At 50.4% G+C, this 17,366-nt stretch overlaps 1 protein-coding gene across 1 annotated transcript in view; it reads left to right on the top strand.

Annotated features, from left to right (window-relative positions):
* The first annotated feature begins 11,985 nt into the window (after nt 1–11,985).
* LOC131419945 (sodium- and chloride-dependent GABA transporter 3) overlaps nt 11,986–17,366 on the top strand; it is a 125,902-nt gene continuing 120,521 nt past the window's right edge. Inside the window, exons 1-3 of the mRNA XM_058565569.1 lie at nt 11,986–12,342; nt 15,334–15,468; nt 15,593–15,733. Of these exons, the coding sequence (XP_058421552.1) occupies nt 12,084–12,342; nt 15,334–15,468; nt 15,593–15,733 (535 nt within the window). The 5' untranslated portion in view covers nt 11,986–12,083. The remainder of the gene's footprint in view (nt 12,343–15,333; nt 15,469–15,592; nt 15,734–17,366) is intronic.

Here is a 17,366-nt window from a genome sequence, read left to right as displayed (position 1 = left end):
AGCTCTAGGAGCTCACAGGCTAGCACGCCCTGCGAGGGTGTGTGGAAGAGTTAGGTCAACACACACCGCAGCAAACAACCCCTGAACTCACACAGCTGCCAGCCGGCATGTTGATCTCACAGTTTATACTTAACCCTACTTCATCACTTCTCTGGTTATTTTCCATTTCCTAGGGCTGCTCTCTCTCACTAGCTGGCCTCCCCTCTCTTTTTAAAGACTTTCTGATCTCTGATTTTCACCCTACCCTCTTCCTGAAAAAAAAATCCCTTTGCCTTTGGCTATGCCTCACAAACAATAATGAAAATGATAAAGGATAAAAACGATAGCTTAATGTTTATTAAGCACCAGCTCTGTGCCAGAGGCATTAATAAGACCCGTACCTAGATTATATTGGTGTTCCCTAAAAAGTGGTAACCATCTACTACAGCATGTGATACGCAGACAAGTGTCACTTTAATAGCTATGTTATTAACGAGTTACCTTCTATTTGTGGTAAATAATGCTCTTTGCACTTAGGGTAACAACAGAAAGTCTCCTTTAAATATAAACAAAGTGAGTTAATATAAAGGAAAAGCAAGTCAAAACCACAGTGAGATACCACTTTATACCAATTAGAACGGCTATAAGAAAAAAAAGATACTAAGTGGTGACGAGGGTGTGGAGAAATTGGAACTCTCATACACAGCTAGTGGGAAGGTAAAAATGGCGCAGCTGCTTCGTACAACAGTCTGGCAGTTCCTCAAACGGCCAAACACAGAGTTACCAAATGACCCAGTAATTCCACTCCTAGGTATATACCCAAGAGAAGTGAAAACATATGTCCAGGCAAAAACTTGTACATGAATGTTCATAGCATTAGTCATAATAGCCAAAAACTGCAAACAACCCAAATGTCCATCAACCGATGAATGGATAATAGAATGTAGTATATCCACACAATGGTGTATTATGCAGCCATACAAAGGAATGAAGTACTGATAAGTGCTACACCATGGATGAATCTTGAAAACATTGTGCTAAGTAAAAGAAGCCAGGCACAAAAGGCCACATATTTTATGGTTCCGTTTATACGAAATATCCATAATGGGCAAATCCAGAGAGATAGAAGTAGACTAGTGGTTTCCCAGGGCTGGGGGAGGGGTGGGGTGGGGAAAAATGGGGAGTGATAGCTGGTACAGGGTTACTTTTTGGGGTGACGAAAATTGGGGTGTTCAAAAATTGGTTGTGCTAATCCTTGCACAACTATGTGAATATATTAAAACCACTGAATTGTACACTTTATCTCCAGGCCAGGCAATGGAAAGACGGCTTTGGAGCCAGGAGACCCAAATCCATGCCCCAGCAACCCTGCTTGCTAGCCATGCGGGTGATTTAAACTCTTTCAGCTTGGTTTGCTCAAATGTAAATTGGAGAGGATGCTAATACAAACCACACGCTATTTGTGGTATAGACTGAGTGAGGGAATCTGCAGGAAGACAGTTGAGAAAGATCTGCTTGGAGCAGTGACAGACACCTGTCCCCTGCCACTCTCCAAAGAGGAGAACAGATGGGCAGTTAGAAACGGGCACAGCACATCATAACTCATGGCTTGATGAGAAGCAAATGGCCCACTGGGAATGCCTGATCTCTAAGTCGTGGCTGAATACTCAGCCTCAGGCAGGAAAATGTCTGACTTGTATTTGGCAATGATTCGAGACCTCAAATAGCCCCCTGAGAACTACCTGGATGGGACTCAGACTGGGTTTGCAGCATGGACCAACTTTTTCCCAGGCAGCCCAGGAATGAGAATCTGGACTTTCTCCCTTTATATCTCAACTGGACAGTGCTGGTCTAGAAAAGCTGGGACACTCAACGCTCTGGTGCCACTCTGGGGAGCGTGGCAACCACATAGGTGCTCACAGCGGGATCAAAAGCACAGATGCTTCAGGGGCCAGGCAGAGAACAGAACAGCGTGAAGAGGCTGGGAGCCATATAATAGCGAGTGGCTGGTACTGTGAGTTGTGTGGCAAACTGGGCATGTCTACAGGCTCATTTCAGCCCACAGCTGAACTAAAGGCTCAAATCTGAATTTACTGCCCTCTACTGCCCCAGCTTTTCTAGACCAGTATTGTCTAATAGAAATATAATGTAAGTCACATAACTAATTTAACCTTTTCTAGTATCCACATTTAAAACGTATAAGGAGAAAGATGAAATTAATTTTAATAATATATTTTACTTAACCCAATAAATGATTCTGATCACCAATTCCAATGTGTGTGTGTGTGAGTTCCCCCACCCCCACCAAGCAATTCTCGGACATCAGCGGGGTGTCCTACGATTCAACTCCATTCTCACAGTATCTATCCAGAGTTAGCAACAGATTCCACAGGTTAAGGGCTCGGTCCAACAAGACTGCCCCCCACTTCAGATGCCAATTGCAAGTCCAGGTTGTCACTTGTGCTTCTGGTCGACAGGCTATAAATCAGAGGTTCCCTTGGTCCCCTCCTCCGGTTCAATTACTTTGCTAGAGCAGCTCACAAAACTCAGAGAAACATTTTACCTACTAGATTTACCAGTTTATGATAAAAGGATATAACTTAGGAGCAGGCAGACGGCAGAGATGCATAAGGCAAGCTGTGGGGAAAGGGCACAGAGCTTCCAATGCCCTCTCCAGGTGCACCACCCTCCCAAATTTCCACCTATTCACCAACCCAGAAGCTCTCTGAGCCCGTCCTTTTGGTTTCTAATGGAGGCTTCATTACAGAGGCACGATTGATTGACTCATTGCCCATTGGTGATTGATTCAACCTCCATCCCCCTCACCCCCTCGGTGGAAATCAGGGTGCGGGATGGGAAGTTCCAGCCCTCTACTCACGGTTGGTTCCCCTGGCAACCAGCACCCCCCCCCCAGCTTAGGGGCTCTCCAAAAGTCACCTCGTTAACATAAACCCAGTTGTCATGGAAAGGGATTTGTTATGAACAACAAGACACCATTTCACCTTTATGGCTCTGAAGCGATTTCAGGAACTGAGGACAAGAGACCCAATACTTTGACAAAAGATGTTCCCATTGTTCTTTTTGCTCAGGAAATTCCAAGGGTTTTGGGAGATGTGAGCCAGGAACTGTGGACAAAGACCAAACATATATGAGAAATATATCCGAATGGTCAAACATATATTTCTTATAAGTCACAATTGCACCCAATATATCCAAAATGTTATCATTTCAACGTGTAATCAATATTAAAAATACTGACGAGCTATTCTACATACTTTTTGTTTTTTATACTAAGTCTTCGAAATCCAGAATGTGTTTTACACATCTCAATTAGGACCAGGCATGTTTAAAGCACTTAGTAACCACCGGTGGCTGGTGGCTGCTCTGTTGGACAGTGCAGCTCTAGGCAGTTGGCATCCCCCACGCCCACCGGACATTTCTACAACTCCATGCCTTTGCCTACACTGTACCCTCTGCTGGCACAGCCTCCTCTCCTCCCCCACCTGAACTCTCGCTCATCCTTCAAGCGCTCAGTGCAATTGTCACCTCCTCCCTGAAGTCTTATGCAACCCTGTAGGAGCAGGGGTGCCCTTTCCTCTGTGCTCCCATAGGACCTTGTATGCATCTCTGTTCAAGTGCCCACCACTCTGGATTATTGCTTGTTACCTCCTCGAAAGGCCAAGACCATTTCGGAGCCGTCACCTGCACTTAGCACGTTGCTTGGCACATGGCAGACCCTCAATCACAGCTGTCGGCTTTAGGGGGTAATTATGGAGCTCTCTCTGGGATGAGGATGTTAGGGCATCAGGAGAACGTCTTTAAAAGTTCCCCATTAATTTTCTTTTGTATTGGTTCACAATAAAGAAAGTGGTAGAAAACATTGCTTAGGGAGTCACTGTTACCAGAGAAACTGGACCAGAGAGCTGTGATTTGGGGCTGTATGTCTCTTTAACAGTCATTCAGTTCTTAGTTTATGATCCTCTGCAGGAAATATTTGAGCAACCTTGATACAGAGTTACAAGGCATGTATATCTGGGGCCGCTGGGGAGCGTGGCATTTTACCAGCTGGGTAACTCGGGGTCAGTGTGGACATGAGTACTAAGAGGGTCAGGGCCACCGTGTTGCACAACTCCAGAGTAACAACGTGAACGGTGCTCCTGGAGCCGAGCACGCACAGCCTGCTGGCTGGGTGCAGTGGTCCTGAAGCCCTACCTGTGGGCAAACGTAAATGTCTGCGGCATGGCGCTGGCTTTAGACATCTGAGCCAGAATAGCGAGGAGAGGAGAGAAAACACAGGGACACTCAGAACACGAGGAACCACGTGTGTTCACACACACGCTGCCCAACTCCTGAAGGACTGCAGCTCAGCGTCCAAGTGGAAAATCAGGGTTTCGGAGCTTGGAAAGCATTCTCCAACGGAAACAGGGCCCAGATGGGGGCTTCTCCTCCCAGGCTGGCATCCAAGACATAATGATGAAATTTTGAGCTCATGTTCTTGGGCTTAGATGAGGAAGAAGATATGAACTTCCTCCTTTGTCCTCTCCTTTTCTACCCAGATCAAACAGGGAAAGACAGAGTTCATGTGGGTGACACCACTGGCTGGAAGAGGATTGAAGTCAGACCTGGCAGGTCACAGAGTATAAGTCAGAGAAGTCGGTTTGAATTCTGGCTCCACTGTGTGATTTTGGACAAGTGGCTGAACTTCTCTGAGCTTCAGTTTCATTACCTGTAGAATAAAGATGTTGCCATCCCTACGCCACAGTGGTATCGTGCAGCATAACAGAGATGGGGTACAGGAGGGCCCAAGCACACTGATAAGCCTAACAGAGATGGGGTACAGGAGGGCCCAAGCACACTGATAAGCCTAACAGAGATGGGGTACAGGAGGGCCCACGCACACTGATAAGCCTAACAGTCAGCTTTTGCTGTGTAACAGCCTCAAAATCTCAGTGGCATATAATGAGGAGCGTTTATTTCTTGCTCGGTAACGGTCGGTTGGCTGGGGCAGCTCTGCTCCATTGTCTACTTCTGGCGCCCAAGCTGCAGGGGCAGCAGCTCCACGGGGTATGTTCCTCTCCTGGTGATGTCAGCAGAGAAGAGGGCAGGCCCGACTACGCAAGCACACGTCAAACCGCTGCATGGCCAGTGTGAGCCACACAACCAAGCCCGATTCGAGGCACGGAGAGGTGCGATCTGCCCATCACCAGCCACACAGGAGAGGGTGTAGAACACACGACGGGCGAGCGAAGGGTCGGACAGCCCTTCACTCTATTACAGTATGCAGACAGAATTATCATCTGCTCGTGCTCGCTCATCCAGACATTTCAGTGGAAAACCAGGTAGTTCTCATAGCTTTCCTTCTTTCAAAAGCAGGTTGTCGTAGGCATTGTGGCAGAAGATAAGCAGACGAGTAAGGATTTAGGGAGACTGCTAAGGGGCAGGGGAGGGAGTATCAGCAGGAGGGGTCGCCCATCCTCCCCTCTGAACTCTGGCCCTACCAGTAAAGATCTTGCCCTGAACCAGCCCTGAGGGTATTAAAGGAAGTTTTCTACAGCAACTGGTCAAGGCAGGTCCTAAGTCTGGTGGGTAAAGGTTGCAAAATGATGCTTCCTTTTGGAAGTTAGGGTCATCAAGGAGCCCAGAAAATTTAGAGGGTGGAGAAATCATTGTGGAATTCATGACGAGGGTGAGCAATACACTGGGCTGAAGAGAACGAGTTGTGTCTGATGAATGAGAGGAGCATTCAGGGAGGGCAAGGACACGAGCAGAAGTGCATGAGCCTCACTGATATCCAGCGGCTTGAGACAGCAGACACTGATCATTACAGCTCCCGAGGCGGGAGGCGGGAGGTGGGCTGATCCGGGCTGGGTGCGCTCACGCCTCTGCAGGTCAGAGGGCCTCCGCTTCAGTCTCGGTTTGTCTGGGGAACTCAGCTGTGGTGGTTCTGCTCTGTGTGTACCGGGTGTTCCTCCTGGACCAGCAGACTGACCTGGAACATCCTCTGCGTGGTGATGGCAGAAGCAGAAGGAGGAGGAAACACCTGCGGTCTCCTGAGGCTCGCAACTGGCACGTCATCACTTCTTCCTCTTTCCAATGGCCAAGGCAAGTCAGATGACCGAACTCCGGCGCTTGGAGGGTCCCGCAGAGTTACCTGGCAAATGGCATGAATACAGGGAAGGGTGAAGAATTGGGATCGTTAACACAAACCTCTTAGAAAAAGCATGGTGGTAGTAATGAGGCAAGGTTTTTGCAGACAACTGTGTTCCCAGGGGCTCTCGTGATTGGGAAATCCCAGCCCTCAGTCCCCTCGTGGCACCCCTGCTGGGTGCCAGGCCAGCTTCCACCTCTACATCTCCAGCGCTGAGGGGCTCACCACCTCCTGGAGCAGATTATTCAGACTAGACGACTTGTAGGAAGTTCTTTCTGGTACCTGATGCCTTTTAGCTTCCTCTCTTTGGTCTTGGTTCTGCCACGTAGGTTTTTGGTCCGGCAGCCATTCACACAATTCAGGAGACTGCACTGGTCTAGTGGTTCTGGTTTATCGCTCCCTGAGCGAGCCAGCAGTGGGCGCACCGGCACAAGGCGGAGCAGGACCATCACCCCCACAGAGGGGCGCTCGAGGCCCACTAACCAGGGGGGCAGACTGGACACCTTCCCTTCCCGCACCCTCCACACCCAGCCCCAGGGCAAGCCCTGTGGGCAGCGCCCCATCACTCTACTCCACCTTCCTCTCTCTCTCTCCACACCCACCTCCCTCGTCTAAGCTGCCGCCCTCTCTCGCCTGGACCACTACAGCAGCCCTTTCACTGCCCCACCCCCCCATAATCCCCTTTTCACACTGTGGCCACACTAATCCCTTAACAATGCAAATATGCTCATGTCACCCACTGCTAAAAACATTTCCCCTTCAGGAACATCTTGTTCCACACTCTGCACTCCAGACTTGGCCCCGGCCATCATCTTTCAGGATCCCCAACCCCTCCTCATCCAGTTCATTGCTCCTTCAGGCTTCAGTTCATCTGTTACTTGCTCAGGGAGCCCTCCCTGATCCCCTTGACAAGGTCAGATCTCTCAGTTGCAAGCTCTCCTAGCACCACAGACTTCTTTGCAGCATATACCAGAATCTCCAACTTGCCATTCATTTCTGCAATTATTTGACTAGCATCTGCCTCCTTCACTAGTCCATAATGGGGGACTGGTACACTGGCTGGTGTGAGCGGGGCTGATTTGTAGTGCTGGCAGATTCCTGTGGTGTAAACACAACCACCAGGGTAGATTTCAAGCTACCAACCATTGTGGCTCACAAAATCCCTGAAAACTTAATAATCAGCTCTCATGAGCTAGAATAAGCTGGCTCTAGAGTACCACCAGGGCAGGCCTGGTAGCTGGTTTTGTACCCTCAGGACCAATAAAGTATCTGGAAGGTAACTGAAGAGCCATAAATATTTGGTGAATGAACGAACAAGCAATGCTGAAGTTTAAATGAGCCTTCAGGACAGCAATTGCTGTTTCCAGAAGATAAAAGACTTTGAATGCTTGCCCAAGAAAGGAACAAGGAGGTCAGGACATTTTGTTCTCTGAAGACTATTTATACATTTATTTAACAAACACATCTGTATCAGGCACAAATCCAAGTGCTTTACTAATCCTAACCCATCCAATCCTCACAACAATCAAAAGGTAGATACTGTTAGGACCCTCATTTACAGATAAGGAAACTGAGGCTCAGAGTCACCTGCCAAGGTGGTGGAGCTGGGCTTCGCACCCAGGGAGTGGGACTGCAGAGCCTGTCTCCCTAACCACTGTGTGTGCTGCATCAGGCTCAGCTCTGGAAAGGAGACACAGCCCATGTTCCCATCCGGCTCCAACCTAAGTCCATCCACCCCGTGGACTTGGGGGTGTGCTCTTCAGGTCACTGCACCTCAACACAGAAAGAACGAACGGAAAAGGGCCAGAGATGAGGCTCCACACTGATGGGGGAGATGTGGCTCTTCTGGATAAGGACAGAGTAAACAGATCAGCCAGCCCTGGGGGTCTAGTTGTTAAGATTCGGTGCTCTCAGCGCTGTGGCCCGTGTTCATTTCCCGGCCAGGGAACCACACCACCCGTCTGTTGGTTGTCATACTGTGGCGGCTGCATGTTGCTGTGATGCTGAAAGCTATGCCACCAGTATTTCAAATACCAGCGGGGTCACCCACGGTGGACAGGTTTCAGCAGAGCTTCCAGACTAAGGCAGACTAGGATGAAGGACCTGGCCACCCACTTCCAAAAAAACTGGCCATGAAAACCCTATGAACAGCAGCAGAGCGTTGTCTGATACAGTGCCAGAAGGCACAAAAAAGACCGGGCAGGGTTTGGTCCTCGTGTACACAGGGTCACTAGGAGTTGGAATCGACTCGATGGCGCTAACAGCAACGAGAGACAGATTAAGCCTTTTCCAGAGCCACAAACTAGCCAAGGAGATGGACTTTAAACATTTATTTACTAAATTCTAATGGGAGGAAAGGGACCTGGTCAACTTTCATAAAGGGCAACATTAAAACTTGAGAGGCGAGTTTGGGACACTGGTATGTGTCCAATGTTCTTCTCTGCACGTGGTCTCACTTCACCTCTAAGACCACCCTGGGAGATGAGGACAATCAGGCCCATTTTAATGAACCGAGGACACCAAAGCTCAGAGGGTAGGAGATGCACCCAAGACCACAGAACTCCCCAATGGCAGAACTGAGCCCAGGTCTGAGCCAGAGGATGGCCAGCCCCACCTTCTCACGCTGGTGCAGCGCCACTCCCCAGGCAGGTCTCATGGAGTCAGAGCCGCTCAGGGGAAGTCAAGTCCTGGGGCTCATTAAGTTGAGCAGCAGATTACAAAGCAAAGTGCAGTCGGATTCAAAGGAGCTGTCACAGATTCCGGGCAGACGGCCTAACATTAATAATAAGAGTTGAGAACGCGCCTCTAACTTTCCAGGTAGTTGTTCATTTAACAAACAGACTCCTAGGTCCTGCGTGCCTACTGTGCGCAGGGACTGTCAAGGTCAGAGACGCACTCCCTCCTCTGTTGCCCATTCCATATGCAGCCTTGAGGACCGCCCCAAAGAAAATGAGAGCACTCACGCGGACCTTTAGCCTGGGAGAAGAACGGCCTTCATTTAGAAGGAAAGCCTGGGACAAGCAGACTGTAGGGTAATTTTGAATGCCAGGTCAGCAATTTGATTTTATCCTTTTTAGGAAAAGAAGGGCCAGTGAAGACTTTTAAGCAAGCGAATGGTATCACCATCATCATCATCACAATAAAAATAATAGCTACTGTCCACAGAGCACCCATGCCCTCACACCCGCCCACCGATGTGGAGCCAGGGCTCAAGGCTGAGTCTGCTGCTGCAGACAGGAGGCCAGGCAGGCGGCGGCAGAGCAGGAACCCGAACAGGCGATAAGGTCGCGTATGGGACCACGGCGGACTACCCTCCCCAAAACCCGTATGAAAGGGAACTGATGTGGAAGTGACTTATACAAGGCAAGCGGGGTTGGGGAGGGGGCTCCGGAGTGTCGGGTGATGGATGGCGGCAGAACGTCGGGCGCCTCTCCATAGCAGATCTGCTGAACGCAGCACTCCCGAGGAATCTAAGAAAACCTCAGCTACTTCCTACCTGGGACGGAAGGGACCGTTTGGGCAGAGGACATAAATTTTCTGCTAACAAGTTACTCTTTCTACTGGTCACAGATCAGTTTGCCTACATACAGTTCTAAATGTTTTTCCAGAGCACATTGTGAGCATAAAACGGGGAGGGAAGCAGGTGGCCTTGGGGGCTGAAGTTCTAAGAGTTCTTTGCGCAGGGGTGACTGTCTTTCATGTTTCTTTTGACGTGTGCAGCTTACAATCCATTTTAGCTTCTCGAGGCTCCTGCGTGATGCTTAGTCAGGCGGAGGGCTGTCAGCAAGTTACTCTCATCAGGGTCCTCCCGCTGTTCTGGAAGGCAGCTCAGAAACTTGGATTACTTGGTTTCCCATGTAAACCTTGTGCCTACAGGCACAGTTTCATTCTCATCCAGGGCAACTTGAACTCCTTCATCCTCGGTTTCACCATGGGGTCAGAATTAATATCAACACCACTCGGCAGATGAGGAGCCTGAGGCAAGAGATAACAGCTCACAAGGGGCAGAGCCTGGATCTGAACCCACATCCACCTGAATTCAGTTTACTCACCCTAAACACCCTGCAGGATCTTTGCTTTCGAACATACCCTGGACAGCGCATGGGGTGGAGGTTTGGGAGCCATCAGCGTTTAGTGGGGTGGCTAAAGGCACGAGAAAGTCCAAATTTAAGGGAGACAAAGGAAAACCAGAGAAGCAGGGAGAGAAACAGAAGCTGAGGCAGGCAGCATCCAGGAAATCACGCAAGTGCAAGTTTTAAGAAGGAAAGAAGGGAATAACGGTGCAGACAGTTGCCTAGGCAGGATGGCGCTGGACAAGGAACCGCAGAATTTGCCAAATTAAGAGGGCTTCCGGGCCTTCACAGACAGCATTTTCAGAGGAGTGGTGGGGGTGGGGGCCAGATTGCTGTGGGCTGGGAAATGAGTGGGAGGTGAGGACAGGGCCGGCAGCATATAAACTCACTCTTTCAAGAAATATGATAGTAAGGGGGAGGGGAGGAAGGCAGCCTGAAAGGGGAAGGGTTTCCTGGGGGATGACGGTGGGGAGAGATGTGAGCGGTTGTAAGCCAGAACAAAAGGAGAGGCTGAAGGCTACACGACAGGGAGGCTCCCCCTGAGAGAGCCCCAGAGGGAGCTCCAGGGGACAGGTGGAGAGCACATGGGTAGCGTTAGCGACAGCTCCTGCGGGTGGACTTCCCCAGGGCTGAGATGACAAAGGTGGACCTGACTATCTCTGTGGCCCCTTGCAGATCTAAAATTCTTTCCCTTTTCTTCTTCCTCCCTCCTTCTTTCCCTCCGTCCCTCGCCTCCTCTTTCTCTCTTTCCTCAAATGTTTACTGAGCATCTACTACGTGCTAGGGCTTGTGCTAGGCTGTGGCTATTATAATGAACAAGACAGTGTATATCATCCTTATAGTTGAGTGGGGACACAGATATTAAACAAGATGCACAAATATGTGTATGTGTGTGACTATACATTGTATGATAATACTAGTAATTGCTGAAGTAGTTTATAAGCAATTTCTCATTAACTCCACACACACAAACACACACACCACCCATAAGAAAGGCACTATTGGTATTCCCTGTTGCAAATCAGGAAACAGAGGCACAGAGAGGTCAGATGACTTCACACAACTAAGATGGGTGGAGCACGTCATTCAGCTTAGATTTGCCTGTCTGCAGACAGGAGCACTGAACCGCCACACTGTCCTGACTCACTGTGTTTATAGCAGGGGGCAGCAGGATGAACAAGATCTGGAGGTGTCCCCACCCTAGGGGAGCTCACAGTCCCCGAGCACTGGGAAGAAACCAAGAATTCATTTACCCCTTTTCCCTCCAAGTATGGTCCCTGGACCAGCAGCATCCGCAGCAGCTGGGCGCTTGTTAAACATGCAGAAGCTCCAGCCCAGCCAGACCCATCAGATCAGGATCTGCAGTTTAACAAGATCCGCAGGTGCTTGGTACGCACGTTCAAGTTGGAGAAGCCTGGTCTAGAGCCCACTTCTCTTATCAGAGATGGGAAACCGAGGGCCAAGCGTTTGGAGGTTAGAGAGAGTGGTTGCACTTCAGGGCTTGGTGTCCTCGGGAGCTCAGCCTAGGCCTGAATGGGCGCTTCCACTCTTGCGCTAAGAGGCCGGCGGAAGGAAGGGCGCGCAAGGTGCTCGGCGCGCGCAAGGTGCTCGGCGCGCGCAAGGTGCTCGGCGCGCGCAAGGTGCTCGGCGCGCGCAAGGTGCTCGGCGCGCGCAAGGTGGGCCGCGGCGGCGTGGGCGCCCTGAGGGCGGGGCCGCCGCGCCGCGCCCCAGTCCCCGTCCCCGCGCCCGCCCGGCCCGGCCCGGCCCGGCCCCTCAGCTCCACCCCCGCCTCCCCCTCCCGCCCGCTCGCGCCTCCTGAAAAGCCAGCCCGCCCGGGGCGGCGGCGCAGAGCCGGGCCGGCGCGCGAGGCAGGCGGCGCGGCCATGACGGCGGAGAAGGCGCTGCCTCTGGGCACCGGGAAGGCTGCGGAGGAGGCGCGGCTGTCCGAGGCAGCGGCTGGCGGCGCCGGCGGCAGCGGGGGTGCGGCGCCCGCGCGCGACCCGCGCGACAAGCGCGACCAGGCTGTCCACGAGCGCGGCCACTGGAACAGCAAGGTGGAGTTCGTGCTGAGCATGGCCGGGGAGATCGTGGGGCTTGGCAACGTCTGGCGCTTCCCCTACCTGTGCTACAAGAACGGAGGAGGTGAGGGCACGCGGCACTGGGGGCAGCGGAGGGAGGCGCGACCAGCCTGGTGGGGGCGGGGAGCGAGGGGGTGTGCGCCAGGCCCCTCCCGCGCCTGCGTGTAGCGGGACCCTCGGGAGACTGCCCGCCCCAGGCCACCGGCGCGTGAGCTGACCCGGGGCCAGGCGCGCCTTCCCAGTGCGCATGTGCACTTGTCGCTTCGCACCTGACTGTGCCGCCTGCTGGCACGCGGGGACTTGCCCACCAGGTGCATTGTGCCCCAGCGTGAGGTGCAGACCGAGACAAGGAGCCCTTGCTTGTGGTAGCTGCACTGCTGTTTGAAACAGGGCAGGAGACAGCCCCTTTCAGCCTTAGCTTTCCCAGCTAGAGACCGGCATCGGGGAAGGGGACTCGGATAATGATCTGAGTAAGCTCGGGTTTTGAGCACTTGCTGAAATGCCAGGGTGGGTACTAAGCTTTACCTGCGTCATCTCATTTCATCCTTACAGTCATCTTTGTAGGTAGCGCTATACCCATTTTGCAGATGAGGACACTAAGGGTCAGAGAAGCCACTCACTTAATGAGTGATAAAGATGAGATTCTGACACCAAAGGCCTTGTTTTAAACTGAGATTGGACCGACAACAGGGAGAACTTTTAGGTGAGGCCTGGATTTCCTGCCCAGGCTTTCGTTTGCTCTTAAGGCCCCTTCTAGGGCCTCTTTTCGGGTCTCTCCGGTGGAAGAATGGCCCCCAGCAGTTTTTTTTTACTGGTCTCAGTCACCCACAACGAATAGCAACAACACTGATTTAATGTTTAGAAAATGCTCAGAGATTGGGGGCGGGGTGGACGACGACAGGGAAAGAAAGGTGATGAGAGAGTCATGTCTAGTGACCACATGTCCAAGTCAGTTTGGTGGAGATGCAGCAGTGAATCCTCAGATCTCCCAGCTCAAGGAAGGCGCTCCAGACTTCAGGAGCCCCCGCCTGTTGTCGTCAGCAAGACAGCCAGTGGGTCCAGGGCAAGGGACCTTGTCAAACCTTCTTGGGTGGCACGGTTTCTCCAAGAAAAAGCCTTTTCTATGTATTCCTCCCTCCCTTTGCTGTGCCCCTGCGCCTCCAGCAGATCCCCAGACCCCAGTGAAGGTGGCTCAGAAGTTGGCTGGCAGGGCCCATGCTGTTAGCCTGTGTAGAGCAGGACTTCCTGTGCGAGCAGCTGCAGCGAGAGCGAGAATAGTACTGCTTGGCCCAGGCCATTTCTTTGGAGACATTCATCCTGAAGGCACAGGCTGCTCCAAGCCTGCTCTGCACTGGTAATGAAGTGGCCGCCGATGTTGGTGGTTTGGCAAGGGGGAGAGAGGGAGTGGACTCGGAGACCCCAGACATGCCCTGTGCCCTTGGCTGCGAATCCCGCCTCTCTTTGCAGATTCAGCCTTTATAAGCAGCCGTGTCTGCTTAGAAACCTGTGGAAACCCTTTAGGGTAGTCCCTGGCAAAAATTGTTTTAAGATCTTTTTTTATCCGGGAAATTGTTATGCCAAAACAAAAAGCATTCCTAAAAGCAAAAAACACAGTAAGTTGGGTTAATTACAAATTCTGCCACAGATTTAAAAAAAATGGTTGGAGTGAGTAAAGTTTAAAAATGAGTCATTCTTTTTTTCTTTCTTACTCGAACTTGCCAAGAGTCTCCATTGGGTACACAGATTTCCTGGTTGACTTGAGCTAGTTATCTTCAGGATTGCTGGCTTTGAATACACAGGCCAAAAGGCTTTCAGGAAGTGTCATCTGTTATGTACTAAAGGATTCGCAGGTAAATTACAACATATTAGAGATCCTGCTGTGGCTTGTTTTAATCACTTAGATTTAGATTCAGCACACAGACCCTCTTATCCCCTTTCACACACTTTTTGCCTTCTAATGTAGTTGGGATATCTGCTTATCGACTGTTTACTTTAAAAAAAAAATCTATACAGCTCTACTCATAGATCCCAACAATAGTTTAAAGTCTTTCTTTCCCAAGATGAAACTTTAAAAGTAGTCTCTGGCCCAGGTAAGCTAACAGACTTTCGAAACCTGGTAGATATGGTCCTGCTATCAGGATTGATCAAAATTGTTGCTATTAATCCTGCGGGTAAGAGACTTCATTTAGCAAAAAGCAATTTCAGTTAAGCCTTCATTTGTGAGATCAGCTGGCAAGGAAGAGCCTGTGTTTCCATGCTTTGTTATTAGATGGGAGAGAGAAGGAGGGATTTGGAAAAATTCCTTTCTGGTTGTAATAGCTCATGTTCACCTCAGTTATTTAATTTGTTTCACAGAAAGGCCCAGGCAATGGATTGTATTTCAAGATAGGAGCACTAAAGCTTGCGATGCTCTTTTTTCAGATTGATTCAAAGCTAGCCTTTCTGGACAGATTCTTGCTGCAAACTCCTTATAACTCAACTCCATATCTGAGGCTCGTTGTATCGGGGCCGCATACTGCTCATTGCATATCTCCTTAAGAATGCTTTTCTTTATGAAAAAGATATTTTGCAGTTCACTTCCAAAGTAAATATGAAGAAGAGGTTCCCCTCACCTGGCCTGTTGAAGTTGCTTTAGAATAAAAAAGGAGGATGCAGCATTCAGGGAGGGAGTGGATTTGACCTGTGTGTGGGGCGACATGTGTAAATAAAAGAATCAGGCAAATAAAACACTTTATTTTACATTATCATCTTAGCTGCGTCTCAACGATTCTATGACGTTAAGTGGTGCAGATATTAAGTCTTAAAGCCCCATTTTACAGATGAAGACGTGGAGGCTGGGAGATATGAGGTAGACTTACTCAAGGCGTAGTAGGCGGCGGAGAGCACAACCCCAGGGCTGTGGGGGCTGACTCCGGCCCTCATAGTGCGAACTTGAACACACGCTCAGGGGACGTTATGTCTTGCCTGTAGTGGGTGCTTATTAAAGATTTCTTGTGCTGAACGTGAAGTGGTGGGGGCAATTTTAACCTACTTCCTTTATTCTGCATCCTTTCAGGGGCGTTCCTGATTCCCTACGTGGTGTTTTTTGTTTGCTGTGGAATTCCTGTTTTTTTCCTGGAAACGGCTCTGGGACAGTTCACGAGTGAAGGTGGCATTACATGTTGGAGAAAAGTTTGCCCTTTATTTGAAGGTGAGTGTTGAGTTAATTGGAAAATAAAACGATGCCCAGGTGATGTCAGGCTGTGAAGAGTTGCTGAGACTGTTTTAACGAGGTGGAGAGAGACTCAAATCGCTCCCTTCCTTTGCTCTTTCAGGCATTGGCTACGCGACACAGGTGATCGAGGCCCATCTAAACGTGTACTACATCATTATCCTGGCGTGGGCCATTTTCTACCTGAGCAATTGCTTCACCACCGAGCTCCCCTGGGCCACCTGTGGGCACGAGTGGAACACAGGTATGGCCCCCAGGGAGGGTGTCTCTGCTGGTCCTGCTGGGGGCCTGGCCTTGGGGGTGTGTCCTCGTCCTGGAGGCCAGTCCCGGCCTCTGGCCTCTCGCCATGAGTCCAGATTCCGCTGAAACTGGAGATGGACTCTGCACTGGGTCTGCGTACATGCTGTGGGTGGCAGCCCTGAAGCCTGAGCTGAGCCCTGGCCCACGAATTGGCATGAGTGGAAGAATGGTGATGCTCTTTCCTCGCTTTGCCAAATATGGAGGCTGAGCCCTTTGGGGGCAGAGTGGAGGTGTGAGAGGTCTGGCTCCAGTTCCAGCCCTACCTCTCTAGTGTCAGGTTTTCCTCTGAGATGAAGGGGTTAGACTAGGTCAAGGGTCACAGACAGGGGGCCTATTGGCCAATTAGGCTTTAGATCAGTGACCAGCAAATTTCAAAAATGTATTTGGTTGCCAAAATTGAAAAACCAGAAGACTACGTGAAAATCCAGACTTCTAGCTTCTCTTGAAAAGTTAAAAATATCTGGCAACACCAGACCCACATTCCCACGTTCTTGCTTGGCGGCACTTGCTGCAGCTGAGAAGTGGCTGTTGCCTTTGGATGAGGCATCTATCCTCAAATTGACCACAGTCCCCACGCACTCCACTTTGCTCATTAACTTTACCTGTCCAACCCAGGTAGATATTTGAATTCACCACCCCCACCCCACCTCCTTGAATGGAAACTTTTTAGATTACTTCTGATTCTGTGTACTGTTTGCTTTTCAATTTGTCATCCTATCAGGGTTGAGTCTTATGATCTAGGGAAGACAAATATGTGCCAACCCCATCTACACTATGCTCTGTGCTCAGAGCAGACATCACTAGTCGATTGTAGCACTCGGTCCTTTTGAGTCTGGTCTTGGCCTTAGAACCCTTCTCAGCAGTGCTGTAGGCATCCACTGCCTTTCGATGGGGACTGGCACACACGCTTTAAGCTATTTACCATCCATGTTGTAATCTGTGGTTAGGTTGTCCCTGGAAGTGACCTGTCATCCTGAAGGCTGAGCTACAGTAAGGCTGGGTAGGATGTTTGTCACCAGCAGAAGGGACAGCAGGCATTAGGCCTAGAGAGTGCTGTGAACTAGTCTCCAGCCCTGCCTGACTTTGCCCTGCTCCCCGACCCGTCACATTTTGTGGAAGTCTCGCTGTCTCTCTTTAGGGCCTGTCTCTTAACCTTTCTTTGGCCAGGGACCTCATAGAGATGTTTATTAAACTGAAATTCAAGGACATATTCTTGGAGGCCTGTGAGTTGTCCATGATAATTTGTGTTTGTTTATTTTGAGGCTGCTCTAAAAATATGCACACGTTCTGGATTGTCTGCACAGCCACCTTCTAACTGAGGACAGTCAGGAGATTTCAGTGCCTGACTTTGTGCGTGGTTACAGTTAAAGGTGCGTCCTTAGTAAATAGGATGATGGCAGCCCAGGGAAAAAGCGGAGAGATTTAATTCATAAATGAGGCATTCGTACCAAGTGAGGTCCGGTTGAGAACGCAGCAAACCGTAGCAATGAAGGTTTCGCAACGGTGTGAACAGAGAACAGTTGGTGGGATTGAGCCTCAAACAGCCCGTGGGGTTCAGGCAAGCTGAACTCACTGGC

The sequence above is a fragment of the Diceros bicornis genome, chromosome 2 (genome assembly GCF_020826845.1).
Source record: "Diceros bicornis minor isolate mBicDic1 chromosome 2, mDicBic1.mat.cur, whole genome shotgun sequence".
Classification (NCBI taxonomy): domain Eukaryota; kingdom Metazoa; phylum Chordata; class Mammalia; order Perissodactyla; family Rhinocerotidae; genus Diceros; species Diceros bicornis.
Note: the sequence above shows the minus strand (reverse complement) of the source record. Positions and strands in the feature narration are given on the sequence as shown.